The 26,444-nt window shown below is 29.8% G+C and overlaps 11 protein-coding genes across 11 annotated transcripts; 4 read left to right on the top strand and 7 right to left on the bottom strand.

The window, feature by feature from the left end:
* Window positions 1-1,021: 1,021 nt before the first annotated feature.
* BX663DRAFT_432520 (uncharacterized protein) lies at window positions 1,022-2,737 on the top strand (the record flags this gene model as incomplete). Its single annotated transcript, XM_051522939.1, has 2 exons — window positions 1,022-1,897; window positions 1,985-2,737. The coding sequence occupies 2 exons, from the start codon at window positions 1,022-1,024 to the stop codon at window positions 2,735-2,737; spliced, it is 1,629 nt and encodes a 542-aa protein (XP_051383929.1).
* A 5-nt stretch (window positions 2,738-2,742) lies between these two features.
* On the bottom strand, window positions 2,743-4,131 carry BX663DRAFT_505804 (vacuolar ATP synthase subunit S1-domain-containing protein). Its single transcript, XM_051527114.1, has 7 exons — window positions 3,973-4,131; window positions 3,770-3,902; window positions 3,636-3,692; window positions 3,452-3,578; window positions 3,277-3,375; window positions 3,137-3,222; window positions 2,743-3,083 (listed from the first exon to the last, which is right to left on the bottom strand). Exons 1-7 carry the CDS (start codon window positions 4,065-4,067, stop codon window positions 2,871-2,873), a joined length of 810 nt encoding a protein of 269 aa, XP_051383928.1. The 5' UTR covers window positions 4,068-4,131; the 3' UTR covers window positions 2,743-2,870.
* A 69-nt stretch (window positions 4,132-4,200) lies between these two features.
* BX663DRAFT_505798 (uncharacterized protein) lies at window positions 4,201-5,331 on the bottom strand. Its single transcript, XM_051527113.1, has 3 exons — window positions 5,120-5,331; window positions 4,808-5,037; window positions 4,201-4,705 (listed from the first exon to the last, which is right to left on the bottom strand). Exons 1-3 carry the CDS (start codon window positions 5,292-5,294, stop codon window positions 4,280-4,282), a joined length of 831 nt encoding a protein of 276 aa, XP_051383927.1. The 5' UTR covers window positions 5,295-5,331; the 3' UTR covers window positions 4,201-4,279.
* A 1,087-nt stretch (window positions 5,332-6,418) lies between these two features.
* On the bottom strand, window positions 6,419-9,949 carry BX663DRAFT_505793 (glucose inhibited division protein A-domain-containing protein). Its single transcript, XM_051527112.1, has 12 exons — window positions 9,307-9,949; window positions 9,135-9,230; window positions 8,983-9,038; window positions 8,728-8,917; window positions 8,574-8,648; window positions 8,296-8,510; window positions 7,919-8,222; window positions 7,332-7,848; window positions 7,148-7,257; window positions 6,981-7,077; window positions 6,867-6,927; window positions 6,419-6,800 (listed from the first exon to the last, which is right to left on the bottom strand). The coding sequence occupies exons 1-12, from the start codon at window positions 9,518-9,520 to the stop codon at window positions 6,699-6,701; spliced, it is 2,037 nt and encodes a 678-aa protein (XP_051383926.1). The 5' UTR covers window positions 9,521-9,949; the 3' UTR covers window positions 6,419-6,698.
* Window positions 9,905-10,836, bottom strand: BX663DRAFT_422678 (concanavalin A-like lectin/glucanase domain-containing protein; the record flags this gene model as incomplete). The annotated part of the gene is made up of 3 exons (XM_051522420.1): window positions 9,905-10,323; window positions 10,397-10,699; window positions 10,788-10,836. Coding segments are annotated over 3 exons (771 nt in total), but the record flags the coding sequence as incomplete, so codon positions are not given.
* Window positions 10,837-11,147: 311 nt separating this feature from the next.
* On the bottom strand, window positions 11,148-12,562 carry BX663DRAFT_530586 (BCS1 N terminal-domain-containing protein; the record flags this gene model as incomplete). Its single annotated transcript, XM_051530326.1, has 2 exons — window positions 11,148-11,657; window positions 11,747-12,562. 2 exons carry the CDS (start codon window positions 12,560-12,562, stop codon window positions 11,148-11,150), a joined length of 1,326 nt encoding a protein of 441 aa, XP_051383924.1.
* A 2,636-nt stretch (window positions 12,563-15,198) lies between these two features.
* On the top strand, window positions 15,199-17,892 carry BX663DRAFT_432358 (uncharacterized protein; the record flags this gene model as incomplete). The annotated part of the gene is made up of 7 exons (XM_051522928.1): window positions 15,199-15,674; window positions 15,756-15,775; window positions 16,045-16,200; window positions 16,270-16,329; window positions 16,406-16,618; window positions 16,681-16,807; window positions 16,920-17,892. The coding sequence occupies 7 exons, from the start codon at window positions 15,199-15,201 to the stop codon at window positions 17,890-17,892; spliced, it is 2,025 nt and encodes a 674-aa protein (XP_051383923.1).
* Window positions 17,893-17,962: 70 nt separating this feature from the next.
* BX663DRAFT_551002 (uncharacterized protein) lies at window positions 17,963-19,331 on the bottom strand (the record flags this gene model as incomplete). The annotated part of the gene is made up of 6 exons (XM_051531253.1): window positions 17,963-18,301; window positions 18,381-18,692; window positions 18,742-18,945; window positions 19,029-19,069; window positions 19,157-19,241; window positions 19,308-19,331. 6 exons carry the CDS (start codon window positions 19,329-19,331, stop codon window positions 17,963-17,965), a joined length of 1,005 nt encoding a protein of 334 aa, XP_051383922.1.
* Window positions 19,332-20,206: 875 nt separating this feature from the next.
* On the top strand, window positions 20,207-21,375 carry BX663DRAFT_505756 (cold-shock' DNA-binding domain-containing protein). Its single transcript, XM_051527111.1, has 7 exons — window positions 20,207-20,418; window positions 20,475-20,533; window positions 20,621-20,629; window positions 20,701-20,819; window positions 20,883-20,923; window positions 21,007-21,120; window positions 21,184-21,375. The coding sequence occupies exons 1-7, from the start codon at window positions 20,304-20,306 to the stop codon at window positions 21,336-21,338; spliced, it is 612 nt and encodes a 203-aa protein (XP_051383921.1). The 5' UTR covers window positions 20,207-20,303; the 3' UTR covers window positions 21,339-21,375.
* Window positions 21,376-21,637: 262 nt separating this feature from the next.
* On the top strand, window positions 21,638-23,626 carry BX663DRAFT_470943 (uncharacterized protein). The gene is made up of 11 exons (XM_051524141.1): window positions 21,638-21,694; window positions 21,790-21,839; window positions 21,908-21,978; window positions 22,044-22,120; window positions 22,194-22,380; window positions 22,466-22,607; window positions 22,666-22,768; window positions 22,840-22,898; window positions 22,988-23,160; window positions 23,227-23,293; window positions 23,356-23,626. Exons 1-11 carry the CDS (start codon window positions 21,670-21,672, stop codon window positions 23,539-23,541), a joined length of 1,140 nt encoding a protein of 379 aa, XP_051383920.1. The 5' UTR covers window positions 21,638-21,669; the 3' UTR covers window positions 23,542-23,626.
* A 439-nt stretch (window positions 23,627-24,065) lies between these two features.
* On the bottom strand, window positions 24,066-24,709 carry BX663DRAFT_432349 (uncharacterized protein; the record flags this gene model as incomplete). Its single annotated transcript, XM_051522926.1, has 4 exons — window positions 24,066-24,145; window positions 24,214-24,328; window positions 24,410-24,579; window positions 24,664-24,709. 4 exons carry the CDS (start codon window positions 24,707-24,709, stop codon window positions 24,066-24,068), a joined length of 411 nt encoding a protein of 136 aa, XP_051383919.1.
* Between the last annotated feature and the right edge of the window lie 1,735 nt (window positions 24,710-26,444).

The following is a 26,444-nucleotide window of genomic DNA, read 5'->3' as shown; positions in this document are numbered from 1 at the left end:
AAAAAAAAATGAGTGAGGGAATCGACAAATAAGGCCAGTGGTAGTGCTTAAAGCTTGTTATTTATATCATATTGTTCCATATCAGTTTATTTTTAGTATACGTATTTTTCTAGTGATTTAGATGACTCTTTGAGAAGCGAGAAGCATATTTAGGATATATGAACTAGGGCTAGGGCTAGCTATAGTTGAAAGCATGTGAGGATGAGAACGTATACTTAGTCATTGAATGATGATGATGTTTTTAATAAATATCTACTATCTACACAAGCAAGATTTAGGTATGCTATCATGAAGCCATTGCATAAATTGACATATTTAATAGGTTGTATAAATAATTAGGGAATAGGATCCAAGGCTATTATAGAATAACACATTTATAATAATGATATTTTGGCAAGTATTGAATAAATCTAAAGATACATTATAAATACTATTATTTATAACTTCAGTAATAATAACATAAAAATCTTGAGAGTGTATTTGATAGTTTGAATTCTCAATTAATCCAACATTTTTGTTTAACTTATCCAGGCCTAGTCGTCAAATTAGGAAAAAAAAAAAAAAAAAAGCTCCGCCAATCTTTTCCAGATTGACTGTTGTATACCAATGTTAACTTATGATTTTTTTTTGATTTTAGATAGCGCTAATGTATGCCATAGCAGTTATTGTTCGAATGTATATGCTTTGAATCCTATTCAATAAATAATAGGATTTGCTACAAATATACATGCAGCAATGCAGTCTATTTTACTCGATTGAATAGAAATTAGCTATTGAATAATGCTTTGTAACTGAAAGGATTTAATTTATTGAGAAAAAAAAAAAAAAAAAAGAGAGAGAGAAAAAGACGATAATAATGAAAATAGTTTTTATATCTTTTTTTTTTCCTTCGTCTTTTTTTTTTCTTTTTTTTTTTTTTTCTTTTTCTCTTTGCTATATTATGCTTGTATTTTAAACATAAGAGACTATATTTATATATTTTCTCAACTATTTTATTTATTACTTTTATAAACGAAAGAAAATGCTTATTTTTTCCCTCTTTTTTTATACCTTCCTATTATTTCACTGTGTGGTTTCAATTCAAGAAGTTTCATTTCGAGATCCAAACATTCAATATGTGGGTCGATGGCATTCATCATCTACTGAAATCAAAAGCGGCTGGCCCGGTGCTTACTTTAAAGTAATATTAGAAAAGACTCGTTCAATTAAATTAAAATTGACTCGACCTACATCTCTAGCAGTACAAATCAACAAGTCATCTTTTATCTATTTTAACAATATATCAAACATAATTGACATTACTCCTAATCAACTTCAAAATGATGGACCTCATGAATTATTTGTAGTCGCTACTAATATTCCTGACTATGATTTTTTTTCTATTCAGTTACAATCTATTCTTCTTGATGATACAGCCATCACGGTTACCCCTCCACCTTCTTCGATTACAAAGCCTCTTGTTGAATTTGTAGGTCATGACTTGACTTTAGGAATCAGAACTACTCATAATTTATTGACAAGTTTTGCTTGGATAACGAGTGAATTCGTCGATTTAGAACATTCACACATTGCTTATCCAAACGCTACATTAATTGACGGCTTGGACAAGAAATATTTCAAAGAGTCATCATCACCTTGGTCTGTCGTAGTTTTGTTAGGCTCAAATGATTACCGAACACACTATTCATCAAGTGAATATTACAATACATTAATTTCATTTTTGATAAATGTACGACAAAAGCTTGATGAGGATGCACCTATCTTTATTTTGTCAGAACCTCTTGGGGATATGTTTCGTCCTTCTCAAGAGGCAGTGTATCGTCGAAGCGATCAACATATTTATTTTATTGATACTACATCTTGGCTTAGATATGGTTCTACTTATTACAAAGATAATGTACGTATCATGATCATACACACACACACACACACACATACATATATATTTGAGAGATAATCTCATTTAATAACATAAATTTATTAGAACCATTTAACTGATGCTGGTCATGAATTATTGGCCAAGAAACTAGCACCTCTTCTTAAAATCAAATTAACAAATCCTCGTGATCCATTACCGGGTCCTCCTCCTAACCCAAATTTGCCTGGTGATTGGCAAACAATAGATGTGGGTAGAGAAGACTGTATTGGTTTACCAGGCACAGTCTCCGCTGATTCAGGGTCCACTTTTACTCTATGGGGTTCAGGAGCTGATATTGACAATGACAATGACGCTTTTCGATTTGTCTATCAACCCTTCTCTAGTCAAGGCATGATCGAAGGCACGGTACGATCTCATTCTGCCTTTGCAAAATGTGCTAAAGCAGGCATCATGATTCGTGAGCATTTAGGACATGGATCTCCACTTATTATGCTTGGTATTTCACCAGCAGATGGTATCTTTCTTCAAGTTCGATATGGTAATTTTGAATTGACTCAACTGATCAAAAAGATGAGGGCATCTCCTCCTTATCGACTTCGATTAATTCGACAAAAACAAAATCGTGATATGTTTGAAGCTCAAATTCGACATGTAGGTTCAGAAGGAGGAAGTGATGATGGAGAATGGGAAAGCCTGGTGCAGGTGCCATTAGTATTAGCTCAAGATGTATATGCAGGTTTAGCAGTAACAAGCTGCGATACTTCTGTTGTTAGTGTAGCTAAATTTACTGAGGTGGGATTGTACCACAGTGTCTCCATCAAGGATACTACCGTTCGTTTAATAAACCAACAGCAATAAAATATATATGCATGTATATATATATATATATACATAAATATACACGATTTTACATACAATGATATATATATATATATAGCTATTTATTTATATCATATGTCATTTATTATCTCATAAAGGGGGAATATATATTTTAATTCTTCTTTGGTTTTCCTTCAAAACGAACAGGAGTTTGAATGCCAACTAACCAACTAATACCTGTACCAGCAATAAATAAGAAAAGAAAAACGACACCAAGGACCATAAAAACTCCAGGTGTAAATAATTGATATTTCTCAAAAATAGGTAAATTGTTATCTGTAGTAGGAATATCGCGACGACTTAACTTGATCTTTTCATGAGATTGCTATTTGTAAGTTATCAGTATGATACAACTCTTTACTGTTTATGTAATATTACCTTGGCAGAACTAGAAGTATAAATAACCGCATAGTTATCTTGAGCTTTTAACTTTATGATATTTATAAATTGATCCAATAAAGCATCTTAATGAAAACATGAGTGTTTTATATTAAAACTTGCTTTTTTTTTTTTGTTACCATTTGTCCTAAGAGTGTTTACATTATTGTCAGCAGAAGGAAGAGGAAGAACAGCGACAATGGGTTTAATCTGATTAACAAAATCTTCAGTAGAAACGGCTGAAAAAATAAATAAATAAATAAATAACTGAATACTTTTTTTTTTGTCTTGGTCTCTTTTATACTATTTTCTTACTATAAGGATCCAAGATAGATACAGCCGTATTACAACGAGTAGCAATTGATTTTGCAAGTTGGTCAATATGAACGCCTTCAGTAATATATTCAATTTGTGAATGAGTATTTGCTTCACTTATTTGCTCCTAGTTATTTTATTAAACCTGGATTCTCTTTATTTCTTTTTTTGTAGTGTATTTTACCTCTAAATGACTAAAAGCGCCTTCATATCCAGAATATAAAAAGTCATTACTATGAATCTATTATACAAAAAAAAAAAAAAAAGCCATTTAAATATGACGTGTCATCTAGAAATATAATTATAGGTTATCATTACCTCGGGCTGATTAATTAAAGCAATTACTTTAGCTGAGCAAACATCTGAAGATAAGGATGATAAGATAACATCAGAAGCGTCTGACTTTGCAATTACGAACTGTTTAGTTGTCTGTGGCGAAATGTCAATATAACTAAAAACTCATTAGTTTATCTCGTCATGCAACCCTATTTACATGTATAAATGTATACATTGGAACTCACTTTTTAGGTGACCACATGAGACAAGGGACGGTTGATTCAAAAGCCATGACAGTAGAAGCTAATGAAAGAATGGCAGCTATCGTATAAACTTTCATTTTTTCTTTTTTAATATTATACAAAGTAAGTTGAGTGAAACAAGGGGAAAAGAGAAAAAAAAAATAAAATAAAATAAAATAAAAAGAAAGGCGTCTGTATTTTCTCAATAGAATAATATTGAAGTCACAACCATCATTTAGAAACACAAGGTAAATTTTATTAAAATATATAATACAGTAGCATGCATGCATAAACAGATATGAATCTATAATCATAACTCTTCTTCATCCATTTCATCGTCACCTTCGTCTGCAGAAGTATAATTATCTTCAATTTTATCTTCTAAAGTATCATTATTATCGTAAGTCCTTGCCCAATAAACTAATAATAGAGTATCTTGTACTGATAAATCATGATTTAAAAAGCATAAAAACTCCTGCTCCATACGCTTAATTCTTATATTTCGATCATCATGGACTATATCTAAAAGGGAATTGTTGGTATATGTTAAAGATGCATTGCCTGACATTATCTTGGGTGAGGTAGGAGGGGTAATAGGAGTAGTATTATTTGATTGTCTACTATTTGTGTATATAATTAACTGAAGACAACGATGAATGTATTTTGCTGCCATAATATAAGCCACCATCATGATTCTAAATCCACAACCAGGTGTTCCTTTCAAATCTCTATAACGCTTAAAAGAAGCAAAATGAAATAAAAGAGTACGAGTAATAAAATAAAATAAAAAGAGTGAGTACGAGTAATAAAATTTCGGGAGAAGAAGTTAAAGATTTACCTTATTTAATCTTTCTACATAACTAATAGCTACTAATAATGTAATACTAGGGCAAATGGAAGGTATTGATATCGAGTTTTGACAAAAGTTTTGAAGCGAAATCTCAAATGGCTCATTTGGATCCATTCCCGTTGTATCTAATAAATTATTCATCATACAATAAAGTCTTTGAATCTTTTCTTGACAGATTTTATCTTCCCAAGCCTGTAATACAAACACTGCTAAATGAGCTATTATTATACATAAAAAAAATAATAAATTTCTTTATCCTCTTCTTTAAATAATAGAGCTGAAATCAAGAATCTTAATTACCAACACACTTTTTACTCAATCGTTTCCGTCCATTTAATTCAATAGCTTGCAGTAATGCGCAGGCTTGATTATAGTTAAACATTTGAGACCCACACATTAGCTCTGATGGATTTGTTTTCAGTGGCTGTTTTTGATATGAAGAAGTTGAAAATACTGAATTTGTAGCTTGTTCCATATTTAAAATAATAAAAAAAAAGGAAAAAAGAGAAAAATAATTCAAAAAAGAAAAAAAATATAAATACAAATATTATTCAAAAAGCTTTTTTTTTCTTTTGATTTGTAATAGTACAGTTTAAATTAATTTACCGTTGTTGCTACGATGATACTTTTTTTGCATGATTTGCCTGCAAAAATTATTAATACAGCCAATCAAAATAAAGTTCAAAAATAGAAAGTTAACAAAAAATAAAAAGGATCAGTGATTGTAGATAACTATTATTGATAATGTACATCGAATAATAGATACAAGGAAATCAGATACATTCACATTTGTTGGACTGTATAAAATATAAATTGATATTTTTTATTAAAAAAAAAAAAAAAAAAATCAATATTATTAAACACCAAGTTTTGCTTATGTTATATGTTTAATTATTACTAATACAATATTAATTATACGAACGTGACTAAAAATTTTAATGACACTTCTTTAAAAAAAAAATATACATATTTGTATACAGATATGCATCTGTTATATTATTACAAATATAAACTTGTCCCAAAAACAATCAATATAACAATAAGTTGCTACATTCTTACTAAAGTGTATCTGGGTTAGTCTACTGGATATAACTGAGCAGGAGTATTTTTTAAAATTTGAAGCAGAGATAATACCGAGCTTTTTTTTTTTTTTTTTTTTTTTTTTTTTTTTTTTTTTTTGTCTTTACCGTAGTCATATTAGCTGCTTTATTCCTACCAATATAAGAATACTGAAACCTTTACAAAGAGAATGGACGATAGAAAATATATTAATAAACATATGCATATATTTTTTAAATAAGCGACCAAATCTTGGTTGAATAAATAGTAAGTGAGTCCAGGTTTATTAGAAACTATTTCTCGGGAGTTTTGTTTATTATCATAAGATAAATGTATAAAAGTGCCTAGAAATACTCTAATGAACTATGTTCAGTTATATAAGAGTTTTTTTTTTTTTTTTTTTTTTTTTTTGAAATGGTCTAGGATTAATTACTGTTTTAAATGCTTCTAGAGCTGTCTCATGGTATTCTGAATTTATTTAAGAAAAAAAATTTTTTTTTGTATTATTTATTTATTTATTTATTATTATTAGTGTTGTATAAAGGCACAGGTTTCGAGATGATGGTGGCTAATTTATTTTATTTTATCTTTTAAATGTCGACTCTATAGGTGGTCCTAAAAATCTTTTAATACAAGACTTATGAACTAAGAATTACATAACACTAAAGCTATGATTGCTGTAATGAGAAGCAATTGTATGCAGGTATATCAAAAAATATGAATTAATTTATAAAAAGCTATAATATATTGATATTACATAATTTGTAATGATGGTATAATACATTGTCATATAAATATATATTTTATTTGAGCACGCATCTTATGCAGATGAGAGTACCTTTTTATTATAGTTACGTTTCGCATACTTCATCAAAATAACCATTGCAGCTGGTGTCATGCCTTCAATTCTTTTTGCTGCTCCCTATTAATTTAAATGATGAATACATACATTGTTACTTCAAAAGCGATATAAATAGTGTAGTCATACCAAGGTTTCTGGTCGTACAGTTGCTAGTTTTTGTCGAACTTCATTAGAAAGTTGATTCATACTATAAATAAAGCTTTAATAAAATTTCAAATTAACACATGAATACTAGTTTACTTTAAATAATCTAAATTGATATCTAAATTTAAGTGCTCATCTCGTTTTAATGCCGCCACTTCTACTTCTTGTCTTTTCAGAAATGGCTTATAACGACCTTATTTTTATTATAAAAAAAAAAAAAAAGGGATCAGTTTGATTTTGCTTTATTATGTTTAAAAACTTACCTTCGATCATAATGCGCTCTTTTAAGGAAGGTTCTAAATGGTTTAATTCAGGTAAAAGTTCTTCAAAGTGATCCAAAGTAATGTGTGGCCAAGTTAATAAATCTATACCACTATTATAAATATTTTTTTTGTTAATAACGCATACACGTAAATGACCAGTTCTCTCATCATATACATGAATTACCTTCTTAAGGTTCCATTATCGTTTACAAAAGAAGTACGGTTGTTAGTACAAATGCCATGATCACCCCACTTCTTAGCAGACATTTTCAAATTTTCTAAAGCTTCCATAGCATTATTAAATTTCTTTGAATATACTTGATAGTGTTCCCATCTCTCTTGTCCTACTACACCTGCTAGATATCCTTTTGCTGTCAGTCTAGTATCCGCATTATCAGCACGTAAAAGTAATCTATATTCAGATCTCGCTGTAAATACACGGTATGGCTCTTCCACACCTTTTGTAATTAAGTCATCTATTAAGACACCAATATACGCATCGGATCTGTCCAATATAAAGGGTGGTTTGCCCATTGCGTTTAAACCTGCATTAATACCTGCAATTATACCTTGCGCAGCTGCCTCTTCATAACCTGTTGTTCCATTCACTTGTCCCGCTAAAAATAGTCCTTGTATTCTTTTAGTCTCAAGTGTAGATCTTAATTCTCTTGGATCAATATGATCATATTCAACTCCATAAGCTATAAATATAACATTTCTTAATATTTTATTATTATTATTATTATTATTATTATTATTATTATTTCTTACCTGGCTTGAGCATAATCACTTGTTCTAAGCCTTTAATCATTCTCAAAAAATTGATTTGAACATCTTCTGGCATTGTATTTGAAATACCATTTGGATATACAATATGGGTATCAAGACCTTCAGGTTCCAGCCAAATATTATGTGCCTCCTTTCCACTAAATCGTTTAATTTTACTTTCTAAAGAGGGACAATAACGAGGTCCCTTCACTGTTTCTCTAATATGAATACTTTGATCAAAATGGTCCGAAATATATTTATGTACGTTTATATTTGTTTTTGTTTGATAACATAATATTTGATGATCCTATATAAAACGAATGAGTTATTTTATTTTATTTTTATCGCCTAAAGATAGTTTGAATAGTCTAATAACTTACTGCATAAGGAACTGTTTTGTTTAAAAATGAAAATGGGGATGGTGGATTATCTCCTTCTTGTACTAGTAAACCTTCATAGCGAATCGTTCTACCATCCAATCTTGCAGGTGTGCCTGTTTTCAATCTCGATAATTTAAATCCAGCTGATTTTAAAGATTTTGATAAACCAATAGATGGATTTTCCCCTATTCTACCAGCTGGCCACGACTTTAACCCTTTTTTTTATTAAAAAAAAACATTAGCAGTTATTCTTATTAATTCTGATAAATTTGTTTTACCTAAATGTATTTCCCCTCCCAAAAAAGTGCCAGTCGTAATAACTACATTAGGTGCTCTAATAATCTGCCCATTGTCTAATTTTTTTTTTTATTAATTGCAATTTTATAAACAACTTTTTTTTTTTTTTTCTTTTTTTGTTCTTTTTCTTTTTACCTAATCGTACACCTTTCACAATTTGAGATGCACCTTTCTTGGTCATTAATTGATATTCATCTTCTGTTACATTATCGTTTAATAAAAGATCAGATACGCTTCCTGTTTGAATAGTCAAATTAGGGTAATTGTTTAAATATTCTTGTAAATGTTTCTTGTATAATCGGCGATCGATCTGTGCTCTGGGCCCCTAAAATAATAATAATAAAATACATATTAGTTTTTATAAAAATCAAATGAATTACTATATGTTACATAAACTGCAGGTCCTTTAGATTTATTCAACACTTTAAATTGTATACCAGCAAGATCTAAAATAACCCAATATGAAAAAAAAAAAAATTAAAACATTGAAAATATTATGTAATAATTCTCTCTCTCTCTTTTTATTTTTATTTTTTCTTTACCACATATACGACCACATACACCATCCAAAGCATCAATTTCTTTAACAAGTACACCTTTACCAACACCGCCGAAAGAAGGATTGCAAGACATTTCACCTAACCAAAAAAAAACAACAGCAACAATATGTGTTAGGAATCCTTACAAACTTATTTTACATGGGTCGTAATTTACCAATGGTATCTTTGTTTTGTGTTAGTAATAACGTCTTTGCCCCTGAACGAGCAGCGGCTGCACATGCTTCAGTACCAGCATGGCCTCCTCCAATGACTATAACATCAAAGTCGGTAGGTATAGTTGAAGCAACAAACGCTTGTCGAGAACATGATAAAGAATGAAATAAGTTTGATTTATTGAATGATCGTAATGATCTTAATTGTCGATGCATTTCCTTTTTTTTTTATTTTATAGGGTAGAAAAAAGTATAATAAATGAAAGCGGGGGTGCATATGCCAAAATTATTAAAAAAAAAAAAAAAAGTTCCGCTAATTATTGCTACAGTGATACTGGTATTTTTTCTTTTTTTTTTTTAAATTAATCCTGCCCTTCGATTCCTCTCATTTTCTGCTTCTTCACTATGATCCATTGTACCTCTTCCTATATAAACACCTAATCTTGGAAAAGTAGAATAAGAAGGAGGAGAATAGGTTGGAATAATTCCTGTCTTATTGCATTGTGGTATTGGTATGTGTTGAATTAATGGTGTATTATCGTCGTCGTCGTCGTCTTCTTCTTCATTATTATTATTATTATTATTATAAAAGGGTATATTATTCAACACATTATGACTGCATTCTAAAAGATGGCTTGCTTCACCTCTTTCTAATAATAAGGATCCAGCCTCATATCCATAAGCAGGTGGTGGTGCTAATGTACCTTGAACAGGCGCTAATCCCCATTTCTTTACATTGGCTTCCACAAAGACGAAACCTATTTGACCAAAATTAACATGTACTTGGCAAGGTCCATTGGCTCCAATTGTAGGAAATAAATTATATCTCAAACCAAAACAAGCCTCTTCTAATTTTCTTCCATTTCTTGTAAAAAATAAGGTGCCTGTACGGTGACGATATCCAACACCAATAACATCACCTTCTTCATACATGTATCCATAGGGTTTACCAACAAAAGGATTATTAAAGTGTTTATTTCCTGTATGACTAAAATAGCCAATAGAATGCTTATTCCAACCTATTTATAGTAAGGCTGGTTAGTAAAAAATAATGCATTACTTTAAATGTAAGTAATTTGTTTGCATCTATACCTGGTAATCGCCAACAAGGATATGGCTTTGTAGCCACCCCCACAGAGACAATAGTCGTCGGTGGTTTTTCAAACATCTTTGCTTCCCAATAATAGACTTCTTGATTTCTGGGCAAAGGCAGATTAGTTTGTACACAGCATTCACCGTCCAAAAACTGTATTTCAGTTCTAGCAGATACTAGAGTCTGTGTTTCTATATCCCATTCAAATTCAAAGGCTGATACGCCCTTTTCTTGAATACTGACGTATTGAGATAAAGTAATATCAGTCGGTATACTTTCTGGTGGATGCCTATGTTGGAATACTAACATTTTATTTTATTTTATTTGTTTGAATAAATATGTTATCTTTTGTTTATTTTATTTTATTTCTTTTCTTTTTTTTTCCTTTACATTTTGCTTGTTCATAACTAAATCTTGCATCTTCTGAAAGAGTGGCTAATAAAGCAGGTGTCTCAGTAAATGCACTATCTTCGTATAATGAATCTTCCCCAGAAGAATAGAAGAATCGTTCTCCGCTTATTTTTGTAAAGCATAATAAAATTATAAAAACAAAGAAGAATACAACAACACCAACTAACATAATCCAAGCATAGTTGGAATGAATAGGATTTTTATCCATTTATTTACAAAGAAATAGAATAATAATAAAAAAAAAAATGAAAAATAATAAAAAAGAGAAAGAAAAAAAAAAAAGAAAAATTTACAATATTACCAAAAACTGTTAACAAGGTTTCACGACATAAAATTTTATTACAAGTCATTCCATAATGACTCTACATTGTCAATAGCCTCTTGTGGCTTATCTTTATAATAAACAAAATGACCCTGTAAACTAGCTGTACTAATCGGTTTATCTTTTGTTTTCTTTATAAATGCTTCTGCAAGTGAAACGTCTTCATAGAACCTCATAAACATATTTCGAATTTGATATTCAGTAGCATTGCCCAAATATTCTTTTAAATCGACTCGACCTGGTCGAATTAATGCAGGATCTAATTTTTCGACATGATTGGTTGTTAAGAAAATAATACGTTCCTCTGCTGAAGCAACTCCATCTAGAGCATTTAACAGTCCACTAAATGTAATCATCGATTGATAACCTTGATTATCTGACTGTGTTCGTTTTGTAAATGCTGCATCAACATCCTCTAGTAACATTATACTACGTTCAGGCACATTACTTAATAAATGATTCAATCTATCATCTGTTAATCCTCTCTCTGATAAATTAAGTATACAAATATTATATTCCAGGTCACCCTATTTTATATATTCGTTAATAAAAATAATAATAAAAAAAATATCTTTATCCTTTTTTTTTTTTTTTTTTTTTTTTTGGTTCTAATTACAGCTAATGCTTGTATAAAACTACTCTTGCCAGAGCCAGGTGGACCATATAATAAATATCCTCTACGATAGGGTATTCCTCTTTCATTATACCATTTCCCATTATTAATAAATGCCTTCACATCAGTTACAACTCGTTCTTTGACTCCTCGATCCAAAATGACGGATTCTAACAGTCGTCTTCTTCGAGGCATACCGAATGGCCTCCACTCAGGACCATATGACGTGTAAATGACCGTCTTACCTTCCTGTTTCTTTAATGCCATCTCCTGAGCTTCCTTTAATAATGTTGTAAACACATGGCGATCTCGACTTAGAGTAGTAATCGTAATAGTCTCCCAGGGTGCCCCCGTTGACAAATCCATCATTTTACCATCCCTCTGTCGTTGTACTTGCATCCATATATTCTTGTATTTAAAATAATGAGTTCCTGGACCAGGTACGAGACCAAACTTAGTCGTCACACTCCCATTGTCATGTTGACGGTAACTAGTTTCAACTGCCAAATGTTGAACTTGCCGTTTAGGAGCATGATGAGACATCCAGTGAAGAAACCAGAGGTAAGACTTATCCTTGGAAGGAATCTCAAGTGTCACTAATAAACGTCTTCGAAGCACAGTGACTCCAAATTTTGTACTCTGTCTCAAAAGTGTGAGTGCTGCACCAACACCTATGAGCCCAAAGCCAGCTGAAAAGAGAGGATTAGAAGTGACATTACTGAAGAAACTTTGTTTTTCTATGCTCTCTGAAGATAATGTGGTATTCGTGGTTGGTTCAATTGGGGTCGATTGTTGTTGCAATGTGTTTATAAATGACATCTTATTTTTTTCTTCTTTACTACGTATAAATTATGGCTTATACAACAACAAGGGGGGGGAGAAGGAAAGGTATGTGTTAGAATAGCTTATTTTGCTTTTGTATTTTATTGGCGCACCACATTTTAATAAATCTGAATAATAATTTTCAGTTATTGGTGAGTCCCATGTTAATAGATATTTGGGCAGTTTTCTTATCATTATGAATTTCATTTTTCAAAAAAAAAAAAAAAAAAAAAAAAAAAAAAAAAAAAAAAAAAAAAAAAGTAATGAAAGGATTATATGCTTAATTATTAAATATTCCTAGAGAAGCAACTTTATTAGAATAAGATTTTTATTAAATTGTTTTTTCATTTTTATTAATATTATAAAAAAAAAGGATGCTTTTCTTAGTTCTCAAATCTCTTTAAAAGAGACTTGATACTAACAGGATTAACCACGAGAAGGTGAAAGCATATCTAATCCCAAAAATAAGTTTTCTATAAACCAATACCCATGTTGGGTCTTTTTTTTTCTTTTTCCTTCTTCAAGAAAGATAGACCAATTTCGACTAGTAGACACTTGGCAAAGTACCAACCTGACCCAAGCCTTGCTAGAAGAAAAAGATAGGATTCCTCACCCCATAACCCAATAAAAAATACAGTTGGATGTAAGTTTCATTGGAAGCCGGGCTAAACATTCTGACCTGTAGCGTGGCGAAGTGGAAGGAATCCAGATACATGAAGTGCACGACCTGACTATTGTTTACCTAAGAATGTCCCTTCTTTGACCCCTAGCATCTACTTTTGACTTAACAGTAAATACAAGTTGGGATTCTTCAACTAAATAAATAGATGAAAAAACCACGGTCAGAAACGTAAGCTGTGCATCCTTATCTATTTTTATTTTATAAACAGCAACTAGATAAAAATAAAAAGAAGGAAAAACCTCCAAAAAGAAAAACAGAAAAACTAAACCTTGAGATAAGCCCTTTCAATGGTGCAGACAAAGAGTACGCTAATCTCCCTAAAAAAGGAACAGGTTTACAATTTCCAACCCCAAGTATCCTTTTTATTTCCCTCCTCCTTTGGAAATAAATCAAACTTGAGCAGTCAAAATTCGATAAGGTCCCATCAATTATCTAAGGTTGCAATAACCCAAGGTGAAGGCGGATATGCATGTAGTAACCAAAAGAGAGTCTAGGCCCTCTCCTTTAGCCATGTTATAAACGGACAGTTCTACAAACTCAAGTAAGCCAAGCTATGTGACTTGAGCACACTTCATAACCCTGACAATGTCTACCCATAGTTTCAAGTAAAAATAAAGAAGAATAGGAAAAATAAAAAAAAAAAAAGCTAAAGAAAAAAAGAAGAGAAAAAAAAAAGGAAAAAAAAACAAAAAATGTACTTTTTTTTTATAGTAAAATTCAGGAGAAAAAAATAAACAAAAAGAAGAAGTTATTAAAGTTTAATCTTAGCGTATTTTTTTTTGTTTTTAATTTACTTTGCGTTAAATCTTCTCTTCTGCCTTTTCCCTTGTCTTTTTTTTTCTCTTTTCTTTTTAATACTTTAGAGATAAGTTTTGCCTTTTATTTGAATGTAGTAAAGCATTACTGTCTTCTTTGAAAGTAAGCAAGAAAGTAAGAAAGTAAGAAGTTTGTTTACTTTTTTTATATGTATAAATATTCATGTGAATATGCTGAGCATTCTTGTAAAGAAATTAAGCCAAAACTAGTTAAATGCAGTTACACAACAGAGCATGATGTTCATACATTCTCCAAAAGAATAAGAGTAGATAAGCTATCAATAATATAAAAAATGTCATTTTATACAGTAGTTTTATTTCTTGCAATTTTACAGGATGTTCCCTTCTAGCTGTGTTGTGGAACGCTTTTTTCAGTTGTAATTTCACGAAATATTCTTGGCAGTTTATGCATTTTAAAGAGTTAGGCTGTAATCTTTCTTATTACTATATTATGGCAATTGAGCTCTTTTTTATGATGATCATGATAACAAGGCTCTTTAGGTTTTGATCAGTTTGGAAAGAATAATAGCTTTAAAGAGAAGAAAGAGATAGAGTTTCAAAGAGTGTATAAAAGATAACGCGAAGAAAGAAAACAGCTAGTTCTTCAAAAAAAAAAATTGTAAACTCAAAACGAGAACTTCTGTAGAAGACTTGCTTTCAACAGTTTGATACATAAAAGTGTTGTTTGGACCGTTTGTTTGATTTCAAGTAGTCCGCTGTAGTATTGTTTAAGTCTTCAGCTTAATTTTCGATTTTTCAGCAAATATCTACTATTCGTAATATGCACATCTATAAAAGGAGTCACACTTCCGATAAGACATTAATATAGTAAAAATCATTTTGTTAGGTAAAAACTAGAAGATATCAAGGATTCTTTTCTGAAAGAAGTATATACATAAATATATATGTATATAATCATAAGAATTGAATAGAGTAGAGTAGGTGAAAATGTACTAAAACAGCAGCCGTTTAATTTAAGAGCCTAATTTTAGTTGCTGTCATAAAAAAAAAAAAAAAAAAAAAATGCTGCATAAATGATATTTACCGAATCACTTACTGGTTCTTTTTTTTTCCAGATCCTTTTTTTTTTCCTTTTCTTTTTCACTTTTCTTTCTTATAAAAAAATAAACTAAATTATGCCACCAAACAATGCTCATGTTCCAATCAGACGTACCTCGCGTCGCTTTTCTACTGCTCATGTCCCATTAGCTGTCTATTTGGGTGTTGATATTGAAATCCGTGAAGACAGGAAAAGTTATTATGCAATCTCTGTTCATGATGGTATGTACTCTACAGATTACTATGCAGGTGAATTAAAACGACATGATCCCTCGAGAACTACAAAGGAAGTTATTGTTGAAGCCTTTGCTAAACTTCATGGTATTGTCGAGCTTTATGCTATGGCACAAAACTATAAGGTCCAACTCATTGCTTGTTCGTATGATATTGCCAAGGGCTTTTTAAAGGAGCAAGGTGATTTTATTGATATTGAGGAAATCTCTACTATGTCTGAATATTGGAGAGAACTAGATGCTATTCCTTTTAGAATTGAAACTCATGGTGATTCATCTGATGAAAGAGCTAGTGCCGCTGTTAGAAAAGCCGTGATGTGGTAAGCTAATTTACTATTAGTGTGTGTTATTTATTTATTCATTTTCTTTTTAATAATAACAAATTATCTTTTATTATTAAGGCTAAGTCCAAAATATCCTGGTAATTTGCCTCGTATTTCTGTTGGTTATCGTCATGAGGTTAGCAAAATTTATAAATATTTATACACGCATCAATTTCATCATACTGACGTTTTACATTATCCTATTATTTCTATTACGCATTATGATAACAGGTTGAAGGTAAAAAATAAAATAAAATAAAATAAAGAAAATGAGGGCTTATTTGAGTGTGCTTGTATATATAGACATATATATATACATGCATATAACTAACTTAAAATCCCCTATCCCCACCCCTCTCTATTTTAGTTGACTTCAATCAAATCATTCATTTAGTAAAATTATGTGACTATCAAGAGACAGTATGTCAAGAAACATGGAGTTTACTGCAAAAGATGGTGACTTCATTTAAAGAGAAACGGTTAAAAGTATCCTTCTTTAATTCGACTCCTCAGGGTGGTGGAGGTAAATAGTTATGCTAGTGTGGCTTTCCTATACAAAACGAGTTATTCTAAAACTTTTCGCTTTATCTAGTTGCTTTAATGCGTCATGCGTTAATAAGATTCTTTCATTTGAATGGTATTGATGCCCATTGTAAGTGTTTTTCTTAAAAAAAAATATATAAATAAAAAAAAAATACACAATCTTTATTAACGAGAACATTTTTAAGGGTACGTTGCTCGTCCAAAGCCTGAAGTGTTTGATATTACAAAGAGAAAATTTCATAACGTGCTTCAAGGTGTAGCTGAACCTCATGTTATCTTGACAGAGGAGGATAAACAAGTCTTTATTGATTGGTCAAATGAAAATGCACAAAGATTTTGGTTGGATGATAAGGGTCCAATTAAAAACTCAGATGTCATTGTCATTGATGATCCACAATGTAAGTCAATTTTACATAATTGTAAAATTAAGCTCAAAAAAAAAATATAAATTATTTTGTAGTGTGTGGTATTATCCCTCATATTCGTAAATATGCTTCAAATACAAAGATCATTTTTAGATCCCATATCGAAATTAGAGCTGATTTAATCAAAAATGAGCCAGAAGGTTCCACTGCTAATACATGGAAGTAAGTGTGTGATCAAGCCATTGATATATGTGTGTGTGTATTTTAGAGATAAATATATGAAATTAAATCTTTTTCTCTCTTTTTTTTGCGGTGGGGCTTAATATGATTATAGTTTCATTTGGCAATTTATTAGACAAGCTGATTTGTTTGTGGCTCATCCAATCAAGGGTTTCATTCCTGATGTTGTTCCTTCTTGTAATACAGTTTTATTACCTGCAGCAACGGATCCTTTGGACGGTCTTAATAAACCGTTGACAGATTGGTGTATAACCTATTACCGATCGGTCTTTAATCGTGTATGTATTGATTTAGGTGTTAACGAAGTCGACTGGCTTAGACCGTATATTGTACAAGTAGCTCGTTTTGATCCCTCTAAGGGTATTCCTGATGTTCTCGAATCATATCGTCTTCTACGTCTCAAGATGGAAGATGAATTTGATGAAATCCATATCCCTCAATTGATCATCTGTGGCCATGGTAGTATTGATGACCCTGATGGCACTGTTATCTTTGAACAAGCCCAATCGATTATTGAATCAAGTAAATATGCAGCCATCTCAAGGGATATCATTGCTGTTCGTTTACCTGCTTCTGATCAATTACTCAATATGGTCATGCGTGGTGCCTATGTAGCTCTCCAACTATCACATCGTGAGGGCTTCGAAGTAAAAGTTACAGAGGCATTGCACAAGGGTATTCCTGTTGTTGCTTATGCTGCTGGTGGAATTCCTCTTCAAATTAAACATGAAGAAGATGGTTATTTAATTCCAATTGGTGATGTGAATAGTGTTGCAGATGTTCTTTATCAGCTATTTAAGGAACCTGCATTACGTTCTAAATTGAGTGAGAATGCAAAGAAGGCAGTTACAGAAGAATTTTTTACTGTCTGGAATGCCATGTCATGGTTACATATGTTTCTTGAATTAACACAAAACCAGGATCCTATTCAGCATAAGGAAGCTGATCTTGGTGATTGTAAGACATTACATAATACAAAATTAGGAGAACAAAAGAAGGTATCTGATCATTGGAAAGAAAAATATCACTATAAGGCAGACGTTGGTAGACAAAGTGATAGGAAATAATAAATAGATAGATTATATACAATAAATGAAATGATTTGAAACTATTATAATTATTATTTTTTTTTTTATACTATACTACGTTATTATTATTATCATTGAGTGGTGGTGACTGTCTCTTTTTAGCCCCTTCTTTTAATTTCTCCCATCTTTCTCTATATTTATTCATCAACGCTTCTTGTTTTCTATTTTGTGCTCTTAATACTCGATTTGCATTTTCTAATTCTTTAATTCGATTCATTCTTTCTGCTGTTGTATGTCGAAAATTTTTTAATGTTCCATTACTATTTACCATGGCTGATCTTGTCATTATTGCATTTTCTTGTGTTTGTAGTATACGAAGTGCTTCTTTATGGACATCATTTTTAAATTGAATAATATGACTCTTTAATATTGTACTATCAATTGATTTCTATTTTATAATTATTATTATTATTATGTAATCATTGCTTTTTCTCTCTCTCTCTCTTTTTTTTTTTTTTTTTTTTCACCTTTTCTAATTCTTTTATCTTCGTTGTCAGGGTCATAATTTCGGCTTTTAGACTTTCATTTTCTTCTTTTGAACTTTTGTCTTTCTCTTTTAAAAAAAAACACTCAGTTATTGATGACATTTCTTGTTGAATACGTTCTGTTTCCTTTTCATTGTCAGTTGTGTCATAACTTATAAGTCTTTTAGGTTGTGAAGTATGTAAAGTCAAATAGGATTCATTTATTGGTGATGAAACTGTGATTGAGTTGGATAGTTTATCTACCATGGGCTCCACGACACCCCAAAATTTATTAAATGGATCTTCTTCATCTTCCTACGTTATAATGAGAAACAATTTTTTTTTTTTTTTGTCTTTACTTTACCTCTAAAGGCACAATAGCGTATGAATCATTAATTAGCTGCTGCTGCTGCTGCTGCTGTTGCAACGATAATTCACCTCGTTGTATTGCATTAATTTCCTGCTTCAGTTTTTTCATATCAAAAGGATTTCGTTTATTCATCTTTTTTTTAATTTCGTTTATTTTCAATGTATGCATTTTTGTAAATGTCTCTAGATGTTGTAGAGACTATATGATCGGATTAGAGAGGAGGGGAAGGGGAAAAAAAAAAGAAAATCATTTTATGTTTGTAATGATTAGAAATTGCTTACAGATTTATCTTTTTCATTACAAAAGATTTTTTCATATTCATCTAAAATTATATATGCATACGGTGTTAATTCTAGATCGCATCATATATATATATATATATATATATATGTATATGTATAGCTTTTACTTAAAGCACGTGTATGGGCTTCAATAGCTTTTTGCCAATCTTCTTTTTTTTCGTATTCCTTTGCTATTCTTGCTAGTTCAGAACACTAAACATAATACAAAAAAAAACAAGGACATTAAATTCAAATAAAAAAAAAAGGGTTTGCACTTACTGAACTAGTTGAAGTTTTTGCCATAATAGATTCAATATGCGTGTATTGGGCAAAATAACAAAAAAAAAAAAGAAAAAAGAAAGGAAAAAGAAAAAGAAAGAAAGAAAGAAAGGAAGGAAGGAAAGGTTAAAAGAGTACTGTAGCCTAACGATGTCATCTGATTAAATAAAATTATGCAGCTTTATTTATCATATAAATGTTTATTGAGTTACGAGAAAGGGGGTATAACTATGCAGTAATAGTAATGAAGGCTATTTTTTAATTTTACAATAGCGTCTCCCTTATGATGAAATCAAGCTGTAAACCTTCTGCCTTTGATATGAAAGAGAAAGAGAGAGAGAGAGAGAGAGAGAGTAAAAGATAGGAGATTTTGTATTGTACTTTAACTTAATAACCATGAATACTATCAAAGTCATGATTTATATTGGGAAAGTATAATTATTAAAGACTTCAAGTTCAAACTGTCATTCATACTCCAAGACAATATATTTTAAATAAACTCAATCAATCACTAATAAACTTAGCTCATCAATGACTTGTAAAGGCTTAACTCATGTGATATGTCACGTTAAAGAAGAAGATATGAATACGTGAATATACTTTAAGATATTACTTTTATATAAAGCATAATGAGAAGCATGAAGAATTCAATTGAAACTTATTTTGCACTTGTTAAAGATAACTTTATCATTTAAAAGATACACGTGTACATTGTAAACTAAAGATGACCTTGTTTGTAGTTTGTTTATTATGTCTAATTGGGAAAATAATGTTTACTAATACACACATAAATTTTAGAACTTGATGAATAAAAGTAAATTTTAATATTTTTAGCAGAGTGAAACATAACCCTATTTTTTTTTTTTAAGACATCTACTATAGCATAAAATATGATAAAATGATTAGCTCTTTTACGTAAAGTATTCTAATTATTTTTAATTTTTTTTTCTTTTTATATATATATATATATATATACACATATATATATTTTAAAGCATGTCGATTAGTAACAATGGACATCGTCATAAAGGACATGTCAAGTTTTTTAATTCAATAAAAGGGTTTGGATTCATCATTCCTGATTCAAATAAAGACAATGATAGTATTGAAGGTAAAATACTTTATTATTATTATTATTATTATTATTATTGCTTATATATGCAATAGAAGTATTTGTTCATCATACAGCTATTTTTAATAACGGAGGCTTTAAGAATCTTGCAGAGGTTCGTCTATGTTAAACATGGATTTGAAGAACAGATAACTAATCGACTATTTCTTGTCTCTCTCTCTCTCTCTCTTTATTATAATAGGGTGAAGAAGTAAGGAAATACCTTCTGTTGTATACTTTTTTTTTCCTAACTTGTATTTAATATGATTATTATCTCGATAGGTTGAATATGATTTAGTTCTAGGTCCAAAAGGTATGCAAGCTGCAAATGTAACTGGACCAGATGGGGTTTCAGTAAAGGGAGATCCTAACAGATATCATCGGCCTACTATGTATTCAAGGTATATACATATTAAATTCTTTTTTTTTTATTTCTTTTTTTTTTTTAATAATTATTCTATTAGTTATAATCAGTATTATTATGATAATCGGGGACAAACAGGAGGTAGTAGTATTTTTTTTTTCTGTGTGTGTAGACTTTTATGTTCTTACCTAAATATTTGTATGTGTATATATTTTGTTTCTAAGAATTTGCTGTAAATTCGTCATCTTATGATGGATCTTCGTTTAACTGTTATGGTACAGTACCATTCTATCCTTATTTATATTCGCCTCAATCACAAATGACGTTACCCTATAATGGTGAATATACTTCTTTATCATCCATACCTTCTATATATAATAATAATAATAGGTATCCAATAGCAGCTGCAATATATCCGCAACAACCTTATTTGAATGAAACTATAAATCCTACAATTACTACTACTACTACTACTAATCTTAATACTAACACTAATGCTACTAATACGAATGGTCAAGTTAAGGCTGATAATGATAATCATTCATTTCCGTTATAATAAAATTAGTCAAACGCCATTATACATACAAAAGTAATTTATTATTACATAAGCAGCCCTTGTCTGAGATTTTATATCCTATTTTATTTTATTTTATTTTTATTTTTTTTTTTTTTTTTTTTTTTTTTTTGCGTCATCTTAATGCTGCTTCATAAATCAGAGTTGCCCCATATTTAAATAAAAAAAGCGGGGATGTAAGTAATAAATTTTATAACTTGAAAAAGGTCTTTTTTAGTTTATTACATTAATAATAAATACTTACTATTCCCTCAACACCCTTCTCTTTTTTTTTTTTTTTTGAATAAAATTAGTTTCTTTTTTGTAATAAGCAATGTTGTCCTCGGTTACAGTAAAGCGTAAATATATATTTTTTTTGAAGACAAAATAAAAAGAAACAATACCATATATGAAGATGTCTCATTTTTTTTATTTTTTTTTTGTTATAATTTAGAGATTGGACGTACGAATGTCATTACTAAAATTACGACTGTATCTCAAGTCGTAAGTAATCTTTGATGAATAATAATAATAAAGATAGACTCATTAATATTGAACTATTCACATTACAGCGTTCCATGCACGATTTAACAATTAGAAAAAAGACAGGTCAGCCCATGATTAAATATGGTCTAGGTGGAAGGTATAAATGATACATAAACCTCTATTATTTACCAGCAATAATAATCATAGACCATTTATATAAAGATCAAGTACCAATGGTCATATTGCTACTGTTTTTGGTTGTACTGGTTTCTTGGGTCGTTATGTTGTAAACAAACTTGGTAAATATGAAATAAGGAGAACAAATATATTTGTATGTTTGTTTGTATTCACTTTTTCTTTTTTTTTTTTTAGCCAAGCAAGGTACACAAGTTGTAATTCCATTTCGGGATTCTGATGAAGCCAGACACCTTAAAGTGACAGGCGATTTAGGTCAAATTGCTCCTTTGGAATTCGATTTGAGAGATAAGGAACAATTATCTCAATGTATTCGTCACTCGGATATTGTTTATAATTTGATTGGTCGTGATTATGAGACAAAGTAAAACGATATTAGATAAAGATTATATTATCTATTTACATGCTAATTTTTGTTTTGTTAACAAAAAAAAAAAAAAAAAAAAAAGGAATTTTACTTTTGATGCAGTTCATGTCGATGGTTCTCGCCGTATAGCTGAAACATGTGCTGAAAATGGTGTAGCTCGATTTGTTCAAGTCTCTGCTTTAGGTGCATCAGAGGATTCATCTTCCAAGTTTCTTCGTTCAAAGGTAAAAAGAAAAAAATAATATAAAACATACAAGTCATTTAACTTTATTTTTTTTTTAGGCTTTAGGTGAAAAAGCAGTTCGTGAAATACTCCCTGATGCTACTATTGTTCGACCCGGAATTATGTGGGGTCATGAAGATCGTTTCTTGAATGTAATTGGCTGTAAATACCATACATAAAGATAATGACCGAGATATAATGACTTACACTATTTTTTTTTCTTTTACTTACAGCTGGTAGTGGATGGCAATTTTATGTGAATGAAGGCAATACAAAGATTCGACCTGTTTCTGTAAAAAAAAAAAAAAAAAAAAAAAAAAAAAAAAAAAAAGCATAAAAATTCATAATATATAGAATAGATATTTACATTGTGTTTTATAGGCTATTGATGTTGCTCATGCACTTGAAGTGATGTTAACAGCAGAGTCGACGATAGGTAAGACTTATGAACTTTATGGACCCAAAGAATATGCTATCAAGGAAATTTTTGAACTTGCTCGTGAAATCACTTTAAAGCCCCTTCCTATTCGACGTGTGCCCGATCGTTTGTTAAAGTAAAGTATTCTGTATATGCAGAATCAATGTATATTCATATTTAATTGTTCTTTATTTATATATAGGATGGCTGCTACCCTTGTCGACAAGTTGCCTTACAATCAAATGGTTAGCCCTGATTTGATTGAAAGAGTAAATTTTGAGAACTTTATTATTATTATTTAATATTTACATATCATAACCTGTATATATAGTTATCCTTAGATGAGAAGATTTCACCTGATGCCCTTACTTTTGAAGATTTATATATTCAACCTACTACTTTAGAAAGTGTAGCTATTCAATTCTTGAGAAGATTCCGTAGTAATGCCGTCTTTGATCTTCCTTTCGAAAAGGGAGACGCCCAGGCCAAGAAGGGACTCTATCATGTCATTGATTAAAAAAGTAGAATAGAAAAGAAAGAAAAGAGTTTATATTTATGTATGAAAAATCAAAGTTAAATAAATTTTATTTGAATATGGTTTATGTCTTTGTGTATAATTACAAAAAAAAAAAAAAAAGAAAAAGAAACGAAAAGAGTTAAAACAATAGGTAGCTTCTTCTCTATTACATAATTTTGATTCACCTGTTTTTTTTTGTTTTTTTTTATATGTATGCTTTGTTGTCTCTCTTCTTAGATATATATATCTAAATCACAAACAGTCAAAAATGGAATAAGTTTTGAATCCTAGTATAAGAATGTTTTCTTCCATAGTCAAATAAAAAAAAAAAGGGAAATCTATTAATTAATATAGACATTTATGAATATATCAATTTATACTCCTATCCTTTTGTGAGTTGAGTATTCTTATGATTATTATTATTATATCAGGAACAATTCATACCATACTAGATAAATGCACTTTTTTTTTTTTTTTTTATTTAAAGTAGTTTTATATTTTATAGCACAAAATGTGTATGTACATTAAAGACTATCAATACGATTAAATGAATTGCCGCCTCGCTTCTTTTCATTTAACTTTGGGTTATTCTTTGCTAAAATATCTATTATACAAAAAGAAAAAAAAAATAAGGATTAAAAGTTCCATTTTATCATTTTTTTTCCTTTATACCTTTATCATTTTTTGCATGATCAAAAGTACAGTTGTGTTTATCAGGGTAACGATGTGTATCACAAAATACGTATTCACATTTGCATTTGTTAATCAATTGTTTTGTAATAGGAATCTGAAAAAAAAGAGAAATAAAAAAAAAAAAATTAACAATAATAATAAAAAAACTGCTGTTAACTTTATTTTATTTTATTACCTTTGAATTACATGAAAAGCATTTTCCTTTGTTCTTTTGTATAATAATTTTCTTTTGTTCTTCATAATAGTTAACTAAAGCTTCGATCTGAGCTTTTCCTTCTTCTATCTGATGATGATTTGATTCGATTTTATTAGGTAATATTGTATTGGATCTATGATTGTCTTTGACTTCTATACTAGTAGCTTTTTTTTTTATTTTATATTAGTTTTTTTTTAATATATTTAAAAGTTTTATTTTATTTTACATTTTACCTCGTTTATTTTTAGCATCTAATTCTCTAAAGCATTTGGAGCACATGTAATTATAAATCTTGCTGCCATAAAATCCACATCCTGCTGTACAAGGTGAAGGTGCTTCAGGTGTCTTGTTATCTTCCATATTACAATTATATATATTTTTAAGAAAGTTTAAAAAAAAAAAGAACAATAAAAAAGAACAATAAAAAAAAGTGAATACGTATTATTTATCTGGATATGCAAAAAAAAAAAAAAAAAAAAAAAGAAAAAAAAAGGTAAAAGGAAACAATAAATTTTTATACAAATGCAGCATAACAAAAAAAAAAAAAAAAAAAAAAAAAAAAAAAAAAAAAAAAGTTTGAACACGTGACATTAACTACATACACCACAACGAACTTATAAACTATCATTGTAGTAACGAGTCTTTTCAACATACTAACTACTTGCATATATTATCAATGAATACGAAAAAAAAACAATAGATCTACACAATCAACGTTTACATTTTTTATTCGTTTATTTTCCCCTATCTTTTCTCTTTCATTCTCTCTTGCCACCTTGATGTATTAGATGGATAAATTAAGAAAATAGGCCCTCATTTTGTTATATCGTAAAATTAACCAAGAAAACTTACTGATTATAGACACAATCGAGATAGTTTTTTTTTCTTTGAACTTGAAAACGATGAGACAATGAGTGAACAAATCTTTTTTAGTATTCCTTTTTTTTTCCTGAGACAAAGCTGTACTGTAAATGAATAATGATGAATACATCATCTATTCCACTCATAAGTTCTAGATTGTTTGAAAATCTATTCCAGTAAATTATTCTTTTACCTGACTTTTTGACAAGCATTTTTTTTTTTTAGTGTTAAACTATCATCATTTAATGTCTATTCATATTACACTGCTTGTTGACAATCGTAACGTGTTATTCAAGAAGAAGAATATGACTAGCTCCTACTGCTACTTTGATTAAAGTTAACTAAATATGCAATCTCTATAGGACGATAACTATTATTATTTTATTTTATTTTATTTTTTTCACTTGTTAGTAATGCACGTCACAATTAAGTTACTAGTCATTATTGAAAGAGAATCAACTGAATAATCGTATTGCTCATTCCTGTATATGATATGATTTAGTTCTAAAGTAACTGGATATGATCAAGCCTCTTCCTTATTTGACTCTTTTTTTTTTAGTATAGTAAAACATCATAACCCTAAAAGAAACATTTTAGTATCGATAGTAAATCATATCAATAAAAGCCACTTAATATTTACTTCTTTAATATAAGAAAAGAAAAAAAAATCTTTCTTAAAGTATTCTTCCAAGACAAAATTAGAATCACATGTATAAGTGAGACCATTTTTAAATCAACTTATAAACATATATTCAAATAAGAAGCAACTCATTTTGAAATAATCTCCAAAAGGTAGTAGCTATGCATGCTTCTCTAGTGCGAGAATAGACAGATTTTTTTTTCAGGAACCCATTATTCAAAGCAGGAATATTATTAATAAAAAGATATAGTTTAATTTGAAAGAAAGAAATAAATAAAATTCTGTGTCACAAACTATAGAAGAAAAAGAGAGAGAGAGAGAGAGAGAGAGAAGTTGTTAGTGATAATCTCAAATATAAAAGTAAAATGACCGACTTTTCTAAAAGACATCTTGTCGCATGAAACCAATAAATTATCTAGTTTGTGGCACAATGTGGCAACGTGGCGTTCATACCTTAATAGTATCTACTTTTATAAAGAGACCACAGTTGCTATGTAATTTATCTATCAACAA

The sequence above is a fragment of the Cokeromyces recurvatus genome (assembly GCF_025118155.1).
Source record: "Cokeromyces recurvatus strain NRRL 2243 chromosome Unknown BX663scaffold_9, whole genome shotgun sequence".
NCBI classification, from domain to species: domain Eukaryota; kingdom Fungi; phylum Mucoromycota; class Mucoromycetes; order Mucorales; family Mucoraceae; genus Cokeromyces; species Cokeromyces recurvatus.
This window is presented reverse-complemented; position numbering and strand designations above follow the sequence as displayed.

What these genes read in the sequence shown, in the direction of transcription:
- BX663DRAFT_505804 (XM_051527114.1), bottom strand. Translation starts at nt 4,067, where the DNA reads ATGAAAGTTTATACGATAGCTGCCATTCTTTCATTAGCTTCTACTGTC. An exon ending in ATCTATCTTGGATCCTTATA is followed by an intron (nt 3,376 to 3,451) that starts GTAAGAAAATAG and finishes TTATTTTTTCAG; the next exon opens with CCGTTTCTACTGAAGATTTT. An exon ending in ATACTTCTAGTTCTGCCAAG is followed by an intron (nt 3,084 to 3,136) that starts GTAATATTACAT and finishes ACTTACAAATAG; the next exon opens with CAATCTCATGAAAAGATCAA.
- BX663DRAFT_470943 (XM_051524141.1), top strand. Translation starts at nt 21,670, where the DNA reads ATGTTGTCCTCGGTTACAGTAAAGC. An exon ending in GTCCTCGGTTACAGTAAAGC is followed by an intron (nt 21,695 to 21,789) that starts GTAAATATATAT and finishes GTTATAATTTAG; the next exon opens with AGATTGGACGTACGAATGTC. An exon ending in AAATATGGTCTAGGTGGAAG is followed by an intron (nt 21,979 to 22,043) that starts GTATAAATGATA and finishes ATTTATATAAAG; the next exon opens with ATCAAGTACCAATGGTCATA.
- BX663DRAFT_505756 (XM_051527111.1), top strand. Translation starts at nt 20,304, where the DNA reads ATGTCGATTAGTAACAATGGACATCGTCATAAAGGACATGTCAAGTTT. An exon ending in AGACAATGATAGTATTGAAG is followed by an intron (nt 20,419 to 20,474) that starts GTAAAATACTTT and finishes TATATGCAATAG; the next exon opens with AAGTATTTGTTCATCATACA. An exon ending in CGGCCTACTATGTATTCAAG is followed by an intron (nt 20,820 to 20,882) that starts GTATATACATAT and finishes TTATTCTATTAG; the next exon opens with TTATAATCAGTATTATTATG.
- BX663DRAFT_505798 (XM_051527113.1), bottom strand. Translation starts at nt 5,294, where the DNA reads ATGGAACAAGCTACAAATTCAGTATTTTCAACTTCTTCATATCAAAAA. An exon ending in ATTGAGTAAAAAGTGTGTTG is followed by an intron (nt 5,038 to 5,119) that starts GTAATTAAGATT and finishes GTATAATAATAG; the next exon opens with CTCATTTAGCAGTGTTTGTA. An exon ending in ATGTAGAAAGATTAAATAAG is followed by an intron (nt 4,706 to 4,807) that starts GTAAATCTTTAA and finishes GCTTCTTTTAAG; the next exon opens with CGTTATAGAGATTTGAAAGG.
- BX663DRAFT_505793 (XM_051527112.1), bottom strand. Translation starts at nt 9,520, where the DNA reads ATGCATCGACAATTAAGATCATTACGATCATTCAATAAATCAAACTTA. An exon ending in ACAAAACAAAGATACCATTG is followed by an intron (nt 9,231 to 9,306) that starts GTAAATTACGAC and finishes TTTTTTGGTTAG; the next exon opens with GTGAAATGTCTTGCAATCCT. An exon ending in GATAATGGAACCTTAAGAAG is followed by an intron (nt 7,258 to 7,331) that starts GTAATTCATGTA and finishes TATTTATAATAG; the next exon opens with TGGTATAGATTTATTAACTT.